At 35.6% G+C, this 24,764-nt stretch overlaps 1 protein-coding gene across 8 annotated transcripts in view; it reads left to right on the forward strand.

The window, feature by feature from the left end:
* Positions 1-24,764, forward strand: part of LOC114661625 (inosine-5'-monophosphate dehydrogenase 1b) — a 223,971-nt gene that overhangs the window by 148,730 nt on the left and 50,477 nt on the right. For 6 of the 8 annotated variants that reach the window (XM_051930263.1, XM_051930295.1, XM_051930274.1 and 3 more), the window contains 8 exons: positions 451-552; positions 5,887-5,961; positions 6,221-6,427; positions 13,940-14,027; positions 14,495-14,572; positions 16,286-16,485; positions 23,576-23,666; positions 23,976-24,071. In XM_051930263.1, coding sequence (XP_051786223.1) covers positions 451-552; positions 5,887-5,961; positions 6,221-6,427; positions 13,940-14,027; positions 14,495-14,572; positions 16,286-16,485; positions 23,576-23,666; positions 23,976-24,071 — 937 coding nt within the window. The remainder of the gene's footprint in view (positions 1-450; positions 553-5,886; positions 5,962-6,220; positions 6,428-13,939; positions 14,028-14,494; positions 14,573-16,285; positions 16,486-23,575; positions 23,667-23,975; positions 24,072-24,764) is intronic. The other 2 variants (XM_051930285.1, XM_051930299.1) reach the window with 1 other exon arrangement.

Raw genomic sequence — 24,764 nt, forward strand, 5'->3', positions numbered from 1 at the left:
ATCCCAGCCAACACAGGGCGCAAGGCAGGAAACAAACCCCGGGCAGGGCGCCAGCCCACCGCAGATATTCATTCCTATTTTCCTAAAGATTTCATCTAACCACTACAATTTGCCCTTTGAAACAAAACATAACACTATTAAAATTTAAATTATTTTATAAATAAGATAATTTGTTGCTTTAGTTTTGTCATTTAAAAATAAGGTGAGAGTGGCCAGTGGCCATTTTAATTTTATTGTTTGGAATTCATAATTACAAACAGTACTTAAACTTGACTTAAACTGGATTGAAAAATTGCTGCGGTTGTACTTCAGATTGAGGAATTTATTTCTATATTTATTTTGTAAGATTTTGGATGCAGTTGGTTTGCCCTTTTGAAAAGTCATGCATTTTTTGGTAAGACAAAGGCATTGCTGTGCTTTTTGTGGCTGATTTGTGCTTTTCTTTTATAGGATTTAACCTCTGCGCTTACACGAAAAATTACCCTCAAGACACCTTTGATTTCCTCTCCCATGGACACTGTTACTGAATCCTGCATGGCAATCGCTATGGCAGTAAGTGAATTTACTCCACCCTAAACCATTTGGTGTGAAAATGTACTCCATTTTTTTGTATGTTTGAATGTAATAATATAATTAGTGGTTGGACAAATTTTACACATTTAATCACTTGAACACACAGTAGGGAGACTATTTATGCTGCAGTTTTTCCATCTATTCTGATTTGCTGTTTTGTTTCTTCAGTTATTTACAGACGTTTTTCATCTTTCATCACAAGATATAAATAGTAAACAATAGAGTGAGATTGTGAGCATAGGTGGTTAGATGATTGATTGGATGAGGAGCTTGGAAATAAAAATAGGTTTGGGAGTAGAATAGCCATATCCGTGGATTCAGAAAAGCCAGTTAAGGTGGTTTTGGCATGTAGATAGAACACATCCTTGGCCTTTATAGCTAGATGTACCAGGAAACCTGCCTGCTGGGAGAAGGCCCAGGGCAGACAGACCTAAGTACATAATAAAAGGATTTTATTTCTCAGCTGTTGACTGTTGCTGAGGATAGGGTTGGTTCATGTGTCCAGTTCAACATTTTACCACTGTGACACTCACCAAGAAAACCACATTTAAAACTGATGGAACTTGACTATTTAGTTACACAGTGGGTACGGAAAGTATTCAGACCCCCTTCAATTTTTCACTCTTTGTCATATTGCAGCCATTTGCTAAAATCATTTAAATTAATTTTTTCCCTCATTAATGTACACACAGCACCTACAGTCTTCAGTAGTATAAGCCTGGAGGAAATTCTTAATGTAATGCCTATGTTTTAGCTGTCTCTCTACTGCCATCTAGTGCTTCTTCGTCTAATTCATTCGCGGACAAACAATGATCAAGATCCAAATGAACATTATATATAGAGATGTGTGTGTGCATATGTAATATATATATACAGTGGGTACGGAAAGTATTCAGAGACAACCAGGCACTGCTCATCACTTGTCCAATACAGTCCCCACAGTGAAGCATGGCGGTGGCAGCATCATGCTGTGGGGGTGTTTTTCAGCTGCAGGGACAGGACGACTGGTTGCAATCGAGGGAAAGATGAATGCGGCCAAGTACAGTGATATCCTGGACAAAAACCTTCTCCAGAGTGCTAAGGACCTCAGACTGGGCCGAAGGTTTACCTTCCAACAAGACAATGACCCTAAGCATACAGCTAAAATAACGAAGGAGTGGCTTCACAACAACTCTGTGATTGTTCTTGAATGGCCCAGCCAGAGCCCTGACTTAAACCCAATTGAGCATCTCTGGAGAGACCTAAAAATGGCTGTCCACCAACGTTTACCATCCAACCTGACAGAACTGGAGAGGATCTGCAAACAGGAATGGCAGAGGATCCCCAAATCCAGGTGTGAAAAACCTGTTGCATCTTTCCCAAGAAGACTCATGGCTGTATTATCTCAAAAGGGTGCTTCTACTAAATACTAAGCAAAGGGTCTGAATACTTAGGACCATGTGATATTTCAGTTTTTCTTTTTTAATAAATCTGCAACAATTTCAAAAATTCTTTTTTTTGTCTGTCAATATGGGGTGCTGTGTGTACATTAATTAGGGAAAAAAATAATTTAAATGATTTTAGCAAATGGCTGCAATATGACAAAGAGTGAAAAATTGAAGGGGGTCTGAATACTTTCCGTACCCACTGTATGATTTGATAGACTTACACTGCTGAAATACTAAAGGCTCACTGTAATAGAAAATTTACATTGATGAAGACTGCCTTGCATTAATTCAAATAGAATAATAACTTCTCCAAAAATAGTTGGATATGGTACTGTTCAATCTATGCTTGCATTCCTTTTGAAAAACCTTTTAACACTCTGATTGTGTTGTTGAAAATGTTTTTTTTATTATCAGTATAACCTTTCCACTTGTTTCCCTTTGTAGAACGTATGGTTTTGAATGTTTAACTTCTTAGAAATTAATCAATTAATTAAACCATAATTCATTCCAAAACTCTGGTTGCAACCCGATCTGGTCGTGACCTGAAGTAATTTCCCCCATAGGATTGTATGTAAATACAATTAATCCGTTCCGAAACGTATGAACTGTATGTAAATATATATTTTTTTTAAAGATTTTTAAGCACAAAAATTATTAATTATACCATAGAATGCACTGTATAATAGTAAACTAAATGTAAAAACATTGAATACACACTGAGAAAACCTTGAACAGAGAAAACTAACATTGCAAGAGTTCACGCTATAGCCTTACGAACCGCTCGCTGTAAACACTTTTTTTTTAATGAGTTTTAAGCACAGTGAAAAAAATGAACATTTGAAAAATCCTTAATTTATACAAAAACTAACCATAAACAACCAAGAAAACCAACCTTGCATGAGTCGAGTTCTGGCATGGAGGAAGTGAGGAGGAACTGGGTGGAGAGGAGATTACAGTTTTGAGGTAAAGTCTGTGACGATGTGGGTTCGCTGCATGACCCCATCTTGCTTCCGGGAGCCCTTAAACCCGTCAACGTCGGTAATGTTACCGATGAGCATGACAGTGAGGCACTACAATGGAGCAAGGGGATGGTGCATAAAGTGCCAAGTGCTTTTATGAAAAACAACAATCAAAAACAAAGTCCAAATTAAATAAAGTGCAGTGCTTTCAGAATCCTTCAATAAATAAATCCCATAAAAACAGAAGTGAAGTGGAGGTTAAAATCCAATAGAAAAAAGTCTTCATTAAATACAACGAGGTTAAAACAATGCTGGAAGCATTAAAAACAAGCCCGGTGCATTCTTTAACTGGTGACCCCCCTGCTTCTACCTATCCAGGATTCGCAACAGAGGTGCCACTCTACCTGCAGCTGTCCTTCGTTCTTCCTTCTGGTCTGGAGGCCTCCTGATCCCTAGCTTTGGTTGTGCACTCTCTAGACCGAGACTTGGCTTCCATGGCAACCAGGATGCCCACGTCGGGGAATTCACCACCTCACGACTCCCACTGCCTTCTCAGCCTTACGTGGCCTGCCGTCCTTCTTCTGGTCACTCCAGCTTCTTGATCACTCAGCTGGAGAGACCGCTTCCTTCTGCCCCACCGAGTGTCACCCCTGCTTGGACTCACTGTCCAGCTGCCTGCCTCGCTCACTTGCTTGCTCACACCGGTTCTTTCCACACTGCTTCCTGCTTACTTCCTCACTGCACAACCTCAGTCTTTCTTTTCTTTTTCCTCCCTTTAGCTGCCTTGCACTTCTATTTATGAAAAGGACGTGGCAGCTGTAGCAATCAGCAGCCCCGGGACCAATTATGGATGTGGATGGTTTCCCACCTGTGCACTTAGGTGAGAAATGCCCACACCATGAATTCCCCTGGAACTGCTTCAGCCACTCAACCACCACGCCCCCTCGCTATGCTGCAAGCACGGCGATTATTTATTTAAAATTGGCCTCTTGACGTGAGCTGTGGACCCGCTATACCACAAAGTCCCTCTGCACGATGCACGTCTGACTGAGAACACTGTACAGGGAGACACTGAACACAGGCGTAAATCACCGGCGCATATGAACCGGAAGGGAAACGAAATAGAACACAAAGAGTTCACAGCGAATGCACAGGGAGTGACTGAACACGTGCGGAAATCATCGGCGCGTAGAAACCGGAATGGAAGGGAAACTGGCTTGTTCGTCACCTGAGTGTGTGGTCGTGAACAGATGCAAAAGTTTGGCGAACATTTTGGTCATAACCCGATTTGTACGTGTTCCGAGACATTCGTGACCCGAGGTTCCACTGTATAAAAAAGCTTGGGAAACTGAGTGCACAAAGGATTTGACAGCATTGCAACAATGCTTTACAAAATTGTTTTTCCATATTGGTTGAAATGCAAGAACAAATTAGAAGAATTTGATGAAAACCTGCAAAAAAAAGTTTGAAATTTTATTTAAAACTTGATTAGATTAAGCACTGATTGCTTTGCGGGACTACATAACAACATTTTTCTAGAATGTGGAGCTTGTAATTAACCTGCAATTAATATTCTTTGATTTTTGAAATTCTTTAATTTTAAATTATCAAGCACAATGTTATGCAGTACCTTGCAACTCTGCAGGTGATGTAATGGTAGCATAGATGCTTCATAAAAAGATCATGAATTTGAGTCCTGGTTCCTCCCTGCGTGGGGTTAGCAAAACACTTTGAATAGTGAGTAAAGCGCTATATAAATGTGGAGTTCTTATTATTAGTTAATATCAATGTCAAATTTTAAATGTTATGTTTTTTTTTTTGTTTTGTTTTTTTTTACCAAATTAACAAAGCATGTAGCGCTAGGACTCTCAGCCTCTATATACTTTCACAGTATCTTTAAACTTGATCCAAACGCAACATATGCATACCACCACCTTTTTGTCAACAAAAAAGGCACTGCTAATCACACATATAGCTTCATTTTAAATCACCAATGTTCCCTAAGTGTGCTGTCCATGATTTTAAATCACCTGTAGCTCGCAAACCATTTGACCTATTGACCTGAAATTTGGTACACATATACTACGTGACCTCTACTGTCTGCTTTCGGGGTGATGATTGACCTCCAAAGTCTAAGGTCAACCCAGGAAGGTAAAGGTCAAAAATCAAATAACCTGTAGCCTGAAATTTTGTACACATATATACTCCGCTGAAACTCTGCACTACAGCTTTATATTAAAAGCGAAGAGTTTTCAAATTATTACTCTTTGTTTATATTTTATTTTATTGTAGAATCAACTGTTGGCAGCGGGCAGCAGGAAGGCTGTGCGGTGCATGCGTACTTGCGCTTTCCTCATCCCTAACACCTATGCTGTTACTTCCCCTACCTCTTCGTTCTTCAGGCAGATTGAAGACTTGAGTGCTAGCTTAAGTGAAAAATTAAGGAAAACGTACTAAGTAATTGCAACACAAAAACTGACTTGATCAGTTTTAACGTTAAAAGATGCTGACGAAAGAAGAGAAGACACTCTCTGACGAAGAGACGCTGATTATCATGCAGTGAGCCATTACTGGTCTATTCATGTTTCTGTTAAACTCTTGAGAATTTCATATTCTTGTGTTTGTATTTGCTATTGAATTTAGAGCTGATTTAGCTTGTACTCTTCTAAGAGGCAAAAAATTATTGGATATACATACACATTTAAAATAAAAAACTGACAATGTATTAAACCCAAAGCAGTTGATTATCCTGTTCTTTAAAAGTGCATTTTTAGCTGTTAATGTATGAGCTGAAAAGCTCCAATTAGTAATTTACCTGCATATAGGAAATAAAAATGACAAATCAGGCTAAATCAAAACAAGATGCCATTTGTTTTTAGCACATTACATGACTGAAATTATAATGTATGTAATCATTTTTCTTCTAGCTAATGGGGGGCATTGGAATCATTCATCACAATTGTACTCCAGAGTTTCAGGCTAATGAAGTTCGTAAAGTTAAGGTAAGTGTAGCTGATTGTTGTCTGAAAGAATAACAATGTACCACTTTCCTGATTCATTTAGCAAATTACAATTTGGAGGTTATTAATTTTGTAGGTTAAAAACATTTGAATATTTTTAAATGTATATTTGCAGCAAAGAAAATGTTTCATTGCAGTAAAATGGTTCTTGAGAAGAAGCAGCCTAAAAAGCTACATATAGTTCAGTGTATTATGCTCTGACATTTAATGTGTATATTTTTTACATTTTTTTTTGTTACAGAAATTTGAACAAGGGTTTATTACTGATCCTGTGGTAATGAGTCCACGCCACACTGTGGGAGATGTCTTTGAAGCCAAAATTCGACATGGGTTTTCTGGAATTCCAATAACAGAGACTGGGAAAATGGGTAGCAAGCTTGTAGGGATTGTCACTTCACGTGATATTGATTTTTTGACCGAGAAAGATTATGACACTTCACTGAATGAGGTATGCAGTTACTTCAGTATTCTAGTATTTTTACAGATATAGCTGGTTAATCTTTATTATATTCTCTGTTGTTAAATGTGGAAGAATTTAGACTGAACAGTGAAGGTTCGAGAGGGTTTTGTTTAATGGTAGTATAGAGCACGGCTCGTTATTGTAAGCATTCTGGGTAAGAGAATTAGAGAGGCTGTTTTTATACAGTAGTACACAGGAATCTTATTCTTTTGTCAAATATACTGACTAATCAATTAATTGCTTACATCAATAAAAGAGCTTTCCTCTCTTCAGAAAAATGTAGAAATTATCTAAGGTCCAAATGCTCCTTAAGTCACAAGATGGAATGTACATTGCTGATAATTTATAATGTGTATACAAGGTAATTTTTTTCCTGTTTGTGTATTCATTATATACTGTTAATAGTATATAAGTTTATTTTTTCACACCTGATGATCGAGCTGTTATCCCAAAAAGTCCAAGGTTAGTGACAATGACCATCATTCTCAAATTCAATGTTTTGTTTGTCTTTTGTATTAGCCTTTTTCAGAGGGCCTCTGAATCTTTTAACTAAATGGTACCTACTGAAGTAGAAGTGAGGAGTGCTGTACAATGTGAACCTTTGGCCTCCCTGAATATTCGGGTGACAAAAACTATATGGATAGGGTATACAGACAAGTGATTAATATTGTCCAGTCTCTAATACTTCTCATGTTGTGCCTAACTATCACATTTAACAAATAAAAGTAAAAAATATCTAAAGACATCAGTGCCAAGAATGAAACAATTGCTTAAGTAATCCACCTATGAGACACTGTCTTTTTAAAGCAACCTAAGCCCATGTGTATGGGAAAGGGTTTAGTTGATAGTAATATTATTAAAAGCCTGTCACTGCAACATTTTATAATGTTAAAAAATTTCAAATGCTGTGTAATTGAGTAGAACAATATTAATTAACCACCAAGCAGAAGTTCCAACCCAAATTTGTATAAATTAGCCACTTTCACAGAGTATAGAGTTATAGGAGAGATACCATTGTATGCCAATGTGTTTATGCAGTTTGCACAGCGATTCATGTGAAAACAATGTTTCAAGTACATCAAGTCGTATCAAATGTTGCAGAAGCAAACAAGATTGCATAGCACAGTTTTATGCCACACATTGAACCAAAGGTATATGGTGCAATCAGTAGAACATATTTACCTGTTTTTCCTCCAACTGAATATTACTGAGATATTAGCTATAAAGGGCAGCCTTAATTCCTCAGGTGTCTGTCAACGATAAGTGTTAATTCCAAGGTATTTGTGTTGGTACATCAAGTAGTGTGCACGGTGCAGCTGTATTCACTGCATCAGACTGGTGCAGACATATAAAACAGTGTGAACCTTAAATCAAAAAGTATGCTGATTTAGTCCTGGTTTCAACTTCACTGTGTGACCTAATAAAATAGCTTAAAGGATAACTTAAGTACTTTTCAAGTCAAAGTTGTTTCTTCACAATCGTTGTACTCATTAATTTGCCACATAAAATTGTGTTCTAAAGGGAAGTGTTTTTTTTTTTGTTTGTTTTTTTAATAGGGCTTAAGGTAATCCAGGTCCAAATGTGGGAAAAACGGCCCAAACTTACCAAATACATCCATTTTTTTTAAGGAAAAAATGTTATCAAATATTTAATCTGCGTCTTGTAGAAATATTTTAAATGTATCCACGTTGCTTTAGAAAGAAATTGCAAAAATAAACAAAACTAAAAAATAAAAGAAAACCAGCTCTGCATCTCATTTTGGCAAATTTCTCTAGTTCCATGATAACCTTTCACCAACCCCAAAAAACATTTTCCTCTAGGTTGTGTTGTGAGTGCCACACACACACACAACACTTTCTTTTTGAGAATGTTCTGCTTTCTGGGTGTTTTTTTCAGGATGTAGACATTAGGCTGTGCTTTTAAAGCAGCAAACTGTCTCAACTATAAAGATGAAAATGCATTTAGTGTTCTTGCTAAAACATATTTGTGCAAGCTAGTATAAATTGATGAGGAACTCCAATAGTTTGAAGACAAAAGATAACGGAGAACAGCATTGGAGAGGCAAAAAGAGCAAAATGTGTAAATGGAAGGTATGGTGGTGCAATAGACAAGTGGCGATTGGTGGTGCGCATGTGCAAAACTAGAAGCTATAACCACCCAGAAACCTGTTGCAGGTTGTGGGACATGCTGCTTAAAAGTTAAAACTTAAATGCACTTTGTTATGTGTGACTGTAATATATGCTGTTAATCATGGAGTTCTGGGGACATTTTTCCATTCTCCAAAATTAAACTGGAAGAAGCAATCAAAACTTAAAGGGCCAGATTGGCAGCTCTTATTAAAGTGAGTTTGCTTATTGATATTATTTTTCACAGTGTAACTTACTTGGCATTGAGAGCCCAAGAGACCAGAGTGACAGTATGGAGATTGCCTGGTTGCTGTCCATGTAAATAACAACAACAAATGATTCAAACTAGATCAATGAAGAAGCAAATCATCTGTTCAGTATTCCGTTTCATAGTAAAACACATTGCCATTGTTATTATTCTATAGCTCTACATTTCAACCCACATCACTTGCAGCTGCAGTGAAATGATTAACCTGAAATATTTTTGGCACAGCAGTTGGCTTCAATAATGTGTAATCAGGAACACTTTTTTCACTCTTTGACTGCAAGTACTCGTCCACAGAGAAATGATAAGTACAAACTCACAGGTCTGCTTTCAGTATTTCTTTCATCCACCCTAAGTGCTACAATCTATAACTGTAAAATACCATGGTTACTTGCCATAAGGAAGATGTTCAAAACTTTAAACAATATGTTTTATAAATTTATATTCACATCCTGGATTGGTACATTTTCAAACCATTTTCTCAAAAGTCAAAATTGTAGCTTCAGACACGTGTTTGGTTTTGTCTCTTATGAACTTCATTATTTACTTCTAAACTTCACCAACGAGCGGACAGGAAGTGTATACTTATGTTAAGAAATTAGTTCCAAGAATAAGTGATAAAATAATTGTTTGTAGTTATCTTCCATGATTATAAGGATGCTTCATTAATGTAGAAGGCACGCCTTCCTAAATTGAAACCTTTGCTGCTTCAAAGTGGACGCATTTGGTTGGTTTAGGCCTTTTTTCATAATTTACCCAGTGTTATCTTGTGGCCCTATTGTAAGGTACATGAATTTTTAAACTTCATTAAAAATGCTTCAGTTTATAGCATTATTTTTATGTGCCAAATTAATATATACCATTATTGTGAAGAAATAACTTCAACTTGAAAAATACCTAACTTAACCTTTAACTTGCTTGTGCTCTATCTGAGAAATATACACTGTTGTATTATATCTCTGTTCTTGTAAAGCTTGTAATGGTATATTTTATATTATAGTATTATATAAAGTTAAACATATTAATCTTACCAGAAATAGAAAGCTTGGGATAACCTGTTTAGTAATGCTGTTCTTGTTTTAAACAGTAAAGGAGAGGCTTGTAGGTTACTGTGGTAACTTGGCTCTAAATCTTCTTAATGTAGCTAGTGAGACAAAATGTTAGAGGCTGACTTTGATAGAAGTTTTTTCATTAATGTATAGTGAAAGCACAGCCCAAAGACATGCAGGTTAGGTGCTTTGGCAATTCTAAATTGTCCCTAGTGTGTGCTTGGTATGTGTGTGTGTGTGCGCGCGCCCCCTGTGGTGGGCTGGTGCCCTGCCTGGGGTTTGTTTCCTGCCTTGCGCTCTGTGTTGACCCCCGTGACCCTGTAGTTAGGGCATAGCGGGTTGGATAATGGATGGATAGTGAAAGCACAGTGTTTGGAATAAAGTAAAAGACTGTCTATGTCACTAAGCAAGGCACACAAATACAATTCTTTATATTACTGGAGTTATATTGTAACAAAGAGGCACATTTCAGATCCATTGCCAGAAAGTTATCTGCTTTAATTCCATCTATCACATGTTATGTTGTGCCTCGAGGGGATGAGGAAACGCACTCATTCTTTTTAGTGCAGCTATGGATCGAGGGCTATGTGGTATTACAGTACGGAAAGCCCTTTTGTTCTGACATTTTCTCGAAAGTAAAAGGTACTTTTATATTGTGGGAGTCGGCTTAGAAATAAAGTGCTACCACAAAAACATTACCTAGATGTGTGTATGTGTCTGGATGTAAGGTTCTAAAAGCCCCACATAGGGGAAAACGTGTAGTTTGTATTGTTATTAACACTTGAAAGAAATTTGGTGTATGCGCAAATTATTTCGCCTGAACTGTTTAGAATTCATTGTACGTAGTTTGACTTATACCAAAACCTCTCTAATTATTTCTCCATTCTTGTAATTATCTACCTTTAACAGAAACTCTAGGTTGAATACAGTAATACATTCTTTCACTTGCTTGGCACTGGACAGTGGTTTCACAGCCTGTTAGTCACTTATTATTGAATTACTCGTTTAGACCAGAAGTCAAACTGATTTGATGTAACCCCATCCTAGATTTAACACACATGCTCTTCGTGTTAACATAACCGTTTACAAAAACTGTTTTTGTTTTACTTGTTTTTAATCTGTCCTCTTTGTAAATTTCTTATTATTAGGTACTGGTAGTGATGAAATGATACCAGAATTTCTGTATTTGAAACCAGTACTAGTGAAATGTTACATTACTCAATACCATGGCAAAAACAGAAATCACATTTAATGGCTGTTTATTAAAGTACCTCCATTACTGATGTGAACAATATTGTACCTTCTTCTGTAATGCAATATTGATTATACAAATACTAACAGTAACAGCAGCTTTAAAACTAGTATATCTATCAAGCAGTTACACAACTGTTATTTAAGTAAACAAGTATTGGCATTCATAAATATCAAAATGCAAGGATTGAACTTTAATATGTAGCAGAGATAGGGATCCTCTAAATGTGATAACTAGCAGATTTATCTTGGCATGTGCACATTCTAAATTTATTCCAATTTCGTCCAGTAACTGAAGAATATTGCTTAAAACCCTCACCAAATATAAAAATTCAAACATTATTATACAAGCACTATTGAATAAGTGAATTCCAAGATAATTCAGAATATTTCCATTTCTGTTTTTAAAATGACATGCTTTTAAAGACTGGTTTGTCAATGAATCACTCTGTGAAGTGTGTAATATTTGCAATTGTAAGATTTTGTATTTGCATCATTAGCTGTTTAAATATTTCTAAAGAATAATGATTAACAGATGAGTCAAAGTACCATGAGTTTCTGACATTTGAACTATGAATTAAATTTAATTTTAAATTTGACCCTCCTCTTTTTATCTTTTAAACATTTGTCCCAACTTTAAAGCTTCATGTGTGAAATCAAACATGTGAGTCTTTTATGAATTTTTTATTTGAGAACTTGATGTTTCCAAGGTTTCTTATGTGAGTGATCACATTTTATTATTTCTTATGCCAGTGTGAAAATAAAGGATTTGAAAATTGTCTGAGCTGTTGTAACCTGTACTAAAAAAATATGTAACTGTGAGGCAGCATTACATTCTTCAGTGTACCAGTTAAATATGATATGTACTTTCACTTAAAAGTGTTACTAATGAACAGTAGCTTGCCTGCAGAAAACCCAAATGAATTACACAAATTAAGTGTTTTCAGGTTAGAATTTAGCAATGAACTATGCTATTTTATTTTTCCCACTAACTGCATGTTTTGGTGATTACGTATCTCAGTTAACACGGAACATGTTGCATTAATACAAAAATGTCATTTGTCCATTGAAGCATTGAAACACTAAATAAACTTTAAAATAAAACTTTTTGGTGTTAAAAAATTAAGCAAATCATGCCATCTCCAGTGTACACAATCCAAAAGGCACTTCTTTTGAGTCTTGCCTCAATGTTTACCCTGCTGCAAGTGTTGTTAGTGCTGCTAGTCCTCCATGCGTAACTGTGGATGCATGTTATTTCCCCCTCCTCAATCTGACATTGAACTGCATGCAAACTAGACAGATGCTTGGAATGATGGACATTTGTAGGAGGGCTTATTACAATCAGAGAATGAATACACAGCCTCCACACATTTACCGGTACTGTTTCAGACACTATTAGAAATGATGAATCTCATTGTCGTTTCATGTCCTAGTACAAATGCATGACAATACAAGTCGAACAGTTAAACCTCATTTGATTGGTTACTTCACTTTCAAAACATGCACAAATCAGTTTCTGAACTAATTCCGTAATGGTGTAAAAGTGGCAGCAACACCAGTCTGTATGTGTATGTTTTGCTTTTATTTATTTATAACAAGTACTATTCCTGCACTCGCGTGCTTAAATTGTCCTATGCAAGCACAATGCATTTCCAGACATGAGCTCTACTATTGTTCTTTTTGATATGTTTTGATATCGCATCACCACTGTGAGCCATTTTTATGTAGTTTTACTCACTTTTTTCTAATGTATTATTATTATTGTCTACTTGCAGTCACGCAGGAGTGCAGTACTGACTTTCTTAGTACTGCCAATACTGTAAAATAGCTGGTACCATTATGTTTTTGGAACTTTGGTATCGAATTAGTAATGAAGTATCAGTTTTTGTGATATCTCTAGGTTACTGGTTCAAGTGACAGTGAACATCAACTAAAAGCATCTCTAATACTATTTTTAAAGGAGATCTGCATTTTTATAGTGACTCAATATTGAAACAGAAAGGGTTGTATTTGAGGAAAAATCCTCAAATATTGTAACATATACACATCCTGTAGATGAAAAGTTTAGTACCTTACAAGGTAAACAGGCAAAAATAGTATTAATTTTATGTACAGATTTCCTAACTTGATACAGTATTTAAAAAAAAAAAAAAAAAATGTAGTGATTTAACCATTTTCGAGGGAAGGGATGATCTTTTCATTGAAGATGGGCATTTTCATTTGTTTTGCCTTTGTTTACAAGGCCAGGAGATAAATTGATATTTTGTTTCTCAAGTGTAAGCTCTAACACATTTCACTGCATCTAGTAAACCACAGAATTAGATGTTCTTCTATGTCACTGTTTGAGCTTATGTAACTTCACCTGCTTAGTTAGAGGAATTTTCACTGTGAACCATTTATTGCAGTCAGAACAGTTACATGTGGTCCATACTTGTACACATTACTTTCTTGTTAAAACCATGGTGTATAGAGTATCTGCATTTGTTTCACATGTTATACACTCATTTTTGAACAAAAAGGTCAGTACTTGTATAATATCCTCAGAATTACTCTAAAGAATTTTATCACCATGGGAGCTTTAGTCCTGTTTTAGTATCTTTTATTTCTAGAATTAATATATCACTGGATAAAGCATAATTTTTTTTGTAGATGACCTGCTCTATGCAGAATTACAAGTCTATGCAACTGAAATATTGTCTTTAATTTTCTTTTGTATTTTTAATATGGAAATACATCTAGACCTACCATAATTTAAAGGAAACAGTACATCTTTAAATCATCTAAGCGCTTGATTTTTGTTCATTTGCAGGTTATGACAAAGCGTGAAGATTTGGTTGTTGCTCCTGCTGGGGTAACACTTAAAGAAGCAAATGAAATTCTTCAACGAAGCAAGAAGGGTAAGAAATTAAGCTATAGAGGTTTCTGGTCAGATGTGAGTCTTTGTAATGGACTTCATCATGTTGGTGTTATAATAATATATCTGGATCAAGAGCCACTTTCTTCATGCTAACGTGATTAGTGCATAGTTTTCTCTTTGAGGTAGAAGGGGTTAAAATACACTCATTGAAATACTTTGCAAGGGTTGTATTTTTGCCTTGCTATTAGTATTTTTGCCTTGCTATTAAATTCCGCTGGCAATCCTTCACAGTACATAAGAATGGGAAAGGTGAAAATTGACTCTTCAGAGGAAATTGACTCTTCAGAGGAAAAGCCTTCTGTTTCTTTTAGAGAGTCCTGCTTGTCCTGCTGTCTGCTTTGGCTGGTTCTTTTCTGTCATTCATTCTTACCTAGTCATGCAGCTTCTTCCGCTCTGTGCCTTTTTCATTCAAATTATATCCACTATTGACTGTGTTCACCTTTGTAGGATTTTGGAGCACATGGACCAATGATCCCATTGCCTATCCTAGCCAGGTGATTAGCAACAAGACATCAGGCATTAGAGGTATTTTAGTAATAATGTAAGGCCTGTAGTAACACTGATTATTGCTTGGAATTGTGATCTTAATGGCACACGAGTGAAAGATTCAAACTTAATTACAAGTAAAATTAAGGAGGAGAACACAACTTATTAAATCATATAATGAATTCCTCCTCAAAATGATAAGCTAGTGCTACTTAGCCTTTAACTGGTATAAATGTATATTTCAGCCAAAACAACGCACAATCCAAAATTTCATAGATTGCAGAATAATAAACCTAATGTATATTGAATTCATACTTTTATTAATGACGATGACATTTTTCACAGCATGTTATTGTTCATCATCATTCTGTATTTTATGCTGGCTTGATAGCATGTTTGTGTTTGTAATTTCCACTTAGAACTGTGCAGTAAGTATGCTTCAAATATTTTCTTTATTTATTTGCAGGAAATGTGTCCTATAAATATTGCGGTTATTTCTGTTCATTGGTTTAAGCTAGTGTGATTGCGAGTAATGAAGTTTAATTTGTATACACACACCGTACTAACGAGAGAACAAACATGATACTGCAAAATACATTTATATGCAGCAAAATACTCACAACACACAGAACAAGCCACCACAATTAGAAAAATAAGAATGAATCTAATACAGTTGAAATGCTGACCCATAAGAAATAATACAAAACAGCACACAATTTTTACAATGCTGAAATCAATATATCCATCTGTCATTTAACTTTAAACCTCACAGTAATTCTGTTGATCTCTGACCTCCCACATTTGGTCTTAATTAGGTGTGTTTTTTTCTTTGTGCAAATCTCTGCACTTTGCAAAACATTAAAGATAAATTTATTATTTGATATTTTTGCATTACAGAGAGTATTTGAGCCTTACTTCATCACCATTTCAGATGACTCTTGATCCAAAAATCAAGCATATAAACGTGTCATTCTCCACATATAAAAGATTTCCATTTGACAACACTGACTACTTTCATGGTAGCTTGCAGTGTTGTTTAATTATGAGTTTAATTAAGAAACTTTATAGGGTAGGACATTCTCGGGATTCTAATGAATGCCCAGACTGCTAAATTTTTGCTGTTAATGTTTTGTCTGCATTTTCTTCTGGCACACTTTTTTTAACACTTCATTATATATTGTTCATACAAGAGATTAAAAACTACTGACACCTCATACAAAGTTTTGCACTCATTTTATTTGAACTTCAAAGCTTATTACTAAATGGAAAAATAAACTGTGTGTTTACAGAAAATTGAAGGGTTTGTCTTATGTTTTGAAAAAGAGGATTGGTGGGGTATTAGGCATCATCTTAGCGTGGAAGAGTAAAACTTCTCTTGATATTCAGAATTGATGCATAATGACTGTAATGCATGTAGGCATGCAGGTAAATGTGATTCTCATGAAAACTGTTATTTTTATATACTGTAGATTTTTTTACTTCTTATTATTTGTAAAACATTCCCAGCTTTTAGTGGTGTTTTTGTAATTTTAGCATAATCATAACAGCTGCTTTTCTGCTTTGATTGATAACAGATTGTCTTACCATGAACTGGTTCAGTCCGAACTGTATGAGGGATTTGGGATTCCTAAAAGGAAAATGGGGGAGATTGCAAGCAGTTATATTTATGCAAACTAGAATTCATGCTGCAAAGCTGAATATGGCGAATATTTCTTATTTGATCTCTTATGTAGTTTTTATCATTCTTTTTAGGAAAACTTCCAATTGTAAATGATAGTGATGAATTAATTTCAATAATTGCTCGGACTGACCTAAAGAAGAACCGTGATTATCCTTTGGCATCCAAAGACTCTCGGAAACAACTTTTGTGTGGGGCAGCTATTGGCACTCGAGAAGATGATAAATACAGACTTGACTTGCTGATGCAGGCTGGAGTTGATGTGATAGTTCTAGTGAGTACATAAGAACAAAATATTTGGTTGACCATTCTGTTTTAATTTGTCATTGTACCTTGATGAAGGGGATATCAGGGTGAAGGTGGGAAGGAAGTCAGACTACCATGTGAAATATATTATTTTTACAAATCCAACTGTAAGTTGATATGAAAGTCAGTCTAGAAATTTCCTAAAATTTAACTGTAAACTGATAAGAAAATCACAGTCTAGAAATTTCCTAACTGGATTTAAACATACTTAAAATATCAGTAATTGCTGTTCTCGGCATACTTCATTTTTTTTGTTTTAATACAGTTATGGAATGCTATATTAAATATAAATATAAAAGTTTTAGTCCTCATCCTTTTCAAGACATGATATCAAGTAGAAATGCCTCAAAATTCAAGCCTGACTCTGTTAACTTATCAAAAATTGTGTTTTAGCCATTTTAAAGTTGTCCTTTAACCTAGTATAACAGAAGGAGAAAGAATATGTGATTACTGTCATAAAAAATGGGTAATGTTCTCAATACTCCCTTAATCCAGTTATGTGTCATGATATGATGGAAGGATATAGGGGCATGCTAATCCATCACAGTACACACTCATGTGGATATCTACAGTAACAAGTCAGTTTTTAATAACCAGTTAACCTATTATGTATGTCGTTTGAATGATCAGGTTTGAGATTTAAACACGGGAAGTGAGATCCACACTGCCTCTTTTTGAAACCTATTCGGCTTGACTACTTTTATCATTTTGTGTTGGATTTTAAGAATTTAGAGTGAAAATTTTTCAATTACCTAAAAATTGAGTTCCTTATCATATTCAGATCATATCATGTAACTCTACTTTCCACCATGAGAGCTTAAAAAAAATACACTATGAAATAATTACTGAAATATACCAAAATACCCTAGGGTAAGGTTAGCAGTGGTTGAGCATGTGCAATTAACTGAGGATAGATTAATAAATGCCTGCCAGATTATGAAGTTTTTGAACTTTTCGTTATAAAGTGAATTGAAATTTTTTCTAATTTAAAAAAAAAACAAAACAGAACATACTTTTCCCCCTTGTTCTGGTTGATAGCTGGGTAAGAACTTCACCAAGATAAGATAATGAGTTTTGTAGGTTATCACAATAGGTTTTTTAGTAAGTGGTAATGTACTATCAGGTCCAAATAGAGACGTTAGAGTTGTTGAAATTATTGTGAACTCAACACTGTCAAATATATAAGCAAAGACTTAATATAAATAATTTGTGAGCTGGGCACGTTCCCTGAAAATTTGATAAAGTGAAGGAGATGCCTGACAAAATACTTCACAAGTAGGGTCATCATAGGTTTTGAATAGTCTGAGTCAAGTGTGTACAGTTTTAATTGTAGTTGTGCTAGAAAATGTTTTGCTTAGATTTAGGAAGTGTTTTATCTAGGGTTAACTTTCAGTTATATTTCAAAATAATTAAAGTTCCTTTTCCCAGTGATATAAAAGTTGTACTGTTTTGAAAATGTTTATCAACATACATTTAGCCAAATGTCAAACTTGCATGTACCAAAAAATGTTTTCATGAAAGGTCAGTTTTTGAGGTAAAATTGTTTTTGATTGAACAGTTTGCCTCAAATATAACCTTCTAAGACTGTAAATATGGTGTTGAAACATCTAGCTCTAAAAGCTGGGATATCAACCATATTCTATATAAAATTATTTACTTCAGGGATGGTGGAATACAAGTGCCTTGAACTAGTTTTACTAAATAACCAAGAGAAAATTAAATTCGAGAATTTAAGACACTTTTGCATGGCACTTTTTATGATTGTTTTAGTGCAATAAAAAGTAGTTTCTTAGACAAAAAGTATCTCCTGCGTTAGTATTATATTCAGTATCAATACAACAGATTTCTTTTTTAAAAATGCAAGTCCTATTCAGTTGGATGATGAGCCCCATCTTAGTGAGGACATGTGGCTTCTGGAAAGCATTAGAGAAAGGGTTGTTATCTTAAGAGTGCATTATAGACCGCCCAATGCAGACCATAATTTCAATGCACATCTTTTTAGTAATATTAAAAAGGCAAGTTTGCAGGGGGATATTATAGTCATGGGAGACTTCACTTGAATATTAACTGGGATAACCTTACAAATAGCAGAGCACAAGAGCAGGAGTTGTTAGAAGTAATCAGTGACTGTTTTTTTAACACTGTATATTAAAGCACCAACACAAGGTGAAGCATATTGCCACTTTCTACCTGTAATACACATAAGAAACCAAGATAAAATCCCTCATATTAAATGTACTAAATGTGTATTTCCTTCAAATTTGTTATTAGATAGGAGATGCCCTTATTCAAAGCAGCTTACAAAAAATCTGTAAAATGGGTTTGAGTTTTTAATGGGAATCTATTGAGTTAACAAGCAATACGGAACATAATATTAAACTAAAGTACAAAATGTAATATTTGAGTTTGCTGATGGTTCAATATTATTAATACACTTGTAATAGAGTTCCTTTATATAAAAGTTATTAACCAATGGTAACAAATGAGGTTTAAAGTAATAATAATAATAATATGACAGATTATATTACTTAGTGTTCGGTATAATATTAAAAAGGTTCTCATACTTCCTTGGTTATTGTTGTGATGATGCGGGTTCACTCCATGCATCTTGCTTCTGGGAGCTCTTGAACCCAACACCGTCGGTAATGTCACTGATGAGCTTGGCAGTGAGGCACAACAAAGCAAGGGGATGGTGCAAAAAGTGCATTTATTTAAAAATCAACAAACAAAAACAAAGTCAAAGTGTTCAAATAAATAAGTGCAGTGTATCAAAATAAGTTATTAAATAAATAATCCATAAAACAAGTGAACTGGTGAAGGTTAAAATCCATTTGAAAAAAAACTAAAAAAACAGGTTAAAACAAATTTTTTTTTTTTTTTTTTTTAAAAGTAAAGCCCGGTGCATTCTTCTTTTACTGGCGACTCCCCTGCTTCTCCCATCCAAGCGATGCACCAGGGGAGTCACCCTAGCTGCAGCTGACCTGCTCTGCCTGCTGGTCTGGAGGCTTTCTGATCCCTGGCTTCGGTTCTGCTCTCCCCAGACCGAGACTTGGGTTCCCCAGCGACCAGGACGCTCACGCTGGAGAATCCACCTCCCAAGCCTCCCGACTCCCGATATGTTCCGGGGCGAGCCATCGTTCTTCCGGTTACTCCTGCTCCTCAACTACATGCTCAGCAGGAGCGACCACTACCAAATGCCCTAGGTGTCGGCCAAACACCCCACTAGGGCTCACTGCTCAGCTCTCTGCATTCGCTCGTTCTCGCTCTCTTGCACCGGCTTTCCTCTCCCCGCTTCCTGCCGCCTTCTCCTGCAACCTCTGTTCATTTTTCCTTTTCTTTCTTTTTTTTTTTCTTCTTTCCCCTAGCCGCCTTGTGCTTCTGTTTATTATGGGGACGTGGATCAGATGTGGCAATTAGCAGCTCCTGGCACGAATTACGGATGCGGATGACACCTCACCTGTGCACTTAACACTAGAATTACCAGAGCCAATGAAAAAACTCGTAGATCCAGCCCACCTTAAATCCCATCGCACCTCTCCGTCAGTGTCTTTTGTCCTATAAATGTGCTGATAAAGACAAAAGCCTACTATTCCAACCCCCACTGCCACAGAACATGCACAAAGTTCTCCCAGCTCATGCCTTGATTATCTGGGAGTGAAGTGCTGGAGTTTTAGAGTGGAAATAATAGATTGTTATTTGGAACACATGCATTTAATGTATGTTCCGTTTCTACAGTAATCTGTGTAAACACATTGTTAAAACAGAAACATTTTTCATATTTTAGTAATAAATGACAAAATTGTTGGTATAAACTATATAATGTGTGAGGCCTGAAGTCCAAAGATCAAATAAACACTTTCACAATAGGTTCAAGGATAAGAGAACAGCTTCTGTGGCATAGCGGTAAGATTTGCTGACTTGTAATTAAGAGTCCCCCAGTTCGATTCCAACTTCCTCCTATATTTGCCGTTTTAGGTAGTGAGCTGCTCTTATTGTTAATATTATACAGTAAACACATGCATTTGGTTTGCATCTGTTACAGACAGTGTACATTTATAGTACTTGTAAAAGTTAGTTTTTGTTTTTTTTTTTCCACTTTTATTCTCTCCGTCAAGATTAAAGTACATACTACCACCCCCAGGGATCTGACGCTGTTAGTTTTTATTTGAAACTGGGAATAACTGTAGATGTGAGTGGTGTTTTTGAGGCAATGGAACTGGATGTTCTCTGATCTGGAGGGATAAAAGCTGACACAATATTCAGTTTTATTGAATGTTCCTGTTCACGCTAATTTAGTATGCACCTTATGGTCTGGTACAATATGACAGCTTCCGTGGTGCTGTTGTTAGAACTGCAGACTTATAATCCAGAGGTCGTGAGTTTGAAACCAGCTCCCCCGCCAATTTACCGTTTTGAGTAGTGAGCTGCTCTTATTGTTAATATTATACAATAAAAACATACATTTGATTTGTGACTGTAACAGCCGGTGTAAATTTATAGGACTTGGAAAAAAAAAAAGCTAACTTTTACATTTTTATTCTCTCTTGTTATGGTCCATGATGTTAGAAAACATTGCAGCACGGATGCAACATTATTCATATTTATTTGCAATATTTATTTGTAATCAGTGACAGCTTTTTTTTTTTTTTTTTTTCCCCCCGATCTTGCCCATGCAGTCTCCTCATTTTGGTGACCAGTGCCGTTTCTTTTGTACTCCAGGACATGCAGAGAAAAGAATAGTACAGAGAGGTCAGTTCCACGCTAAATGCGATCATCAGATTCAAATGTTAACATTTCTCACACCCACACACTCAAGGTCTGTCCTTTCTGCGTTTACGACATGTGTACTTGTTGCAATGTACACACCTTTCTCTGTACTGTGTTACTATTACACTGAAGGGGCTGGGGAAGGGACGGTCTTGGAACAGAAGCTTGTCGATGTTGCATCCTCTTTTGTTTTATCCATTGCCTTTTCTTGTAAGAAGCGACGACGAAGTTCCTCTGCAAGGTGAGCCATGAACACTCTTCTTTTCTCAGTGGACCCTGTGCATGCCTTGCACAGTACATGTGCGTTGATCGCTGCCAGGTGAAGCTTGTTATAGCACAAGCAACCGGCCACCTGCGTGCTTCTGCTCGCACTGAATAAGCTCTCGCCTCATCAGATCGGGTGTGAATTTATATTGGTGCTGTTAGTTAGAGTCAGATCAGAAGTGGGGGTAGGGTTTGGGGGGCGAGGGAGAGCATCAACGTGACTGAGAGAATAAAACTGAAAAAAAAGCTGTCTTTTATTGCGATGATGTTTTCTGATTGGTACTATTCAGGTCATAAAGTGATTTCTTCAAAATGTCACATACAATCATAAGGAAAAATTGAGCATGAGCAGGAACACTCAATAAAACTGAATAAAAAAAAATCGAGTGACGGTGAGATACGAAGAAGGCAGATTCAACAGCGTTACTGTGTCAGCTTTTATCCATCCAGATCAGAGAATGTCCAGTCCCATTGTCTCAAAACACCACTCACATCTACAGTTATTCCCAGTTTCAAATAAAAACTAACAGTGTCAGATCCCTGGGGGATGGTAGTATGTGTCGTGATCTTGACTGAGAGAATAAAAGTTGGGGGAGAAAAAAAAAACATTAACTTTTACAAGTCCTATAAATGTACACCGGCTGTTACAGACACAAATTAAATATATGTGTTTACTGTATAATATTAACAATAAGAGCAGCTCACTACTGAAAACAGTAAATATAGGAGGCAATCAGGATCGAACTGGGGGACTCTTGATTACAAGTCAGCAATTCTTACCACAACGCCACAGAAGCTGTTGTATCATCCTTGAACCTTTTGTGAAAGTGTTTATTTGATCTTTGGACTTCAGGCTTCACACATTATATAGTTTATGCCTACATTTTGTCATTTATTACTAAAATATGAAAAACGGTTCTGTTTTAACAATGTGTTTACACAGATTATTGTAGAAATGGAACACACATAAAATACATGTGTTTCAAATAACGATCTATTATTTCCACTCTAAAACTCCAGCACTTTACTCCCAGATAATCAAGGCAGGAACTGGGAGAACTTCTTGCCCGTTCTGAGGCGATGGGAGGGATGGTATAGCAGGCTGCTTGCTGTTTGGGCTTATCGACACATTTAGAAGACAAAAGACGCTGACAGAGAGGTGCGAAGGGATTTAAGGTGGGGTGAATTTACGAGTTTTTTCTTTGGCTCTCGTAATTCTAGTGTTAAAGGTTTTCCAATGCTGTATCTGTCCTAGTTTCTATATAAACACAGGGAATTCTAGTCTTTGTATTACATCTTGCCTGAAGAAGGGGGCCTGAGTTGACTTATATTGCATATTGAAATCTTTTTAGTTAGCTTTTTAATGCAGGATTATTTAACAGAAATGGGGAAACAGATATTTATGTTGTTGAGGGAGACGTTGACTGAAAAGTCTGTGCATAAAATTCATATGACACTTTTATATCACTGGAAGAAAAAATAAACAAAACACTGATCTGCCTGATTTTTACATTATCTTAAGAATTTGCATGAAGTTTTGAGGTTTTCTGCTGTTATTTTTCTCACTGTTTGTAGAACTAAATTTTTGTGACGGAAATGCAGTTACACAATGATAATAAAAGAAAGGAACATTTCACATGCAAATAATGCTTAAAATAAGCGTCTGCAACATTTATTGTAGTTTTGTTAGTTGCCACAGATTAATGGTTTTATACTAATGCTCCTTTTATATTAGCACCCACTATTGTGAAGTCCAGCTTTCCCCATTATTATGAGCTACATTAAATTTGTCTTTCTTTTGCTTTTCTTTGTAAAATCTGTGGCACACTTTTAAATCAGTTTCCTTCCAATTAGTTCTAATTATCCAAATGTTTATTGTGTAATTCTAAACTAAAAACTTTACTACTCTATAATTTGTTTGTTTCTTTGGACATAAAATTCATGAACATTTTGGTGACTTGCAAAGGTAATATTTGCACATTTATCTATTCACTTTTATTTTTCGTGACTTTGTTCTGTCTTTTTAGGACTCATCACAGGGTAATTCAGTTTACCAGATTAATATGATACATTATATCAAACAAAAATATCCAGAACTTCAAGTTATTGGAGGGAATGGTGAGTTTCCTGTGTTACTTGCAATCTGAAACACACTATTGATATACAGTATTTGTTAGCATAATGTTAACTTATTCATTGTAGTGTATTATTTTCTTCTCTAGCAGATTCATACTTCAGATTTTGTTATTAATAGTTTTGTCTGGAAGTGACATACTGGTTTAGAGTTGGCTATTCCACTATTTTGCATATTATAAATATTACATTGTGCTAAATTTAAAATGTTACTGTTCAACAATGTTTTTTTCTTAGCTGATCATATTTTACAATTTTCAAACAGTGTGCACATTTTATTTCATTTTGATGCAGTGGTCACAGCAGCTCAAGCTAAAAATTTAATTGATGCTGGTGCAGATGCTCTAAGAGTTGGAATGGGCTGTGGTTCTATATGTATCACTCAGGAAGGTAATGAGAATTATAACATTTTATCATTTTTTGTTCCAGAATATTGCACCAAAAATGAACTGAGTAGATATGCATTAGTTTTTGTTTTGTGTGTATGTACAGTATTGTTCTTTGTACTTTATTATCTCAGTATTTTTACCTGTAATGTACTGATGTTTTACTCTGACATTACATTTTTTATATCTTCTGATTCAGTATTAACTGTTTTCTAGTTAAGTCAATTATCAATGGGACTATATAATAAAGAAAGTGAAACTCTAGGCACAAAGACAAAACACAAAAGCAGGTTTTTTAAATTGTTAAACAATAAGAGCACAATGATTGAATCGAATTGAGTAAAAAATTATTTTGTGATCTGATAAGTTACTGTTATTTACATTTTTTTGTATTGGCACATAGGGCTTATCTTTATGTTTGACTATAAATCAGTGCTAGATTACACTATCAAGTCATTTTGTCCTCTCATTAAGTACAAACTCTGCTTTCTGCTCATCCCAGGAACTATGTAAAATAACATATTGACATTATTGTCAGAACTGGTAGGAAAAATAGTATGCTAAGAAACAAGGCAAAAATGTAAGTCTTTACACTTTCTTTATGAAAATGCAGCTGGACAAAATGAATGGAAGAATGAAAAACAAAGTCCTTTTTGAACTGGAAAACTTACTTAAGACACAGTTGTCTTCTTATTAA

This window comes from Erpetoichthys calabaricus, chromosome 1, assembly GCF_900747795.2.
Source record: "Erpetoichthys calabaricus chromosome 1, fErpCal1.3, whole genome shotgun sequence".
Lineage (NCBI taxonomy): Eukaryota > Metazoa > Chordata > Cladistia > Polypteriformes > Polypteridae > Erpetoichthys > Erpetoichthys calabaricus.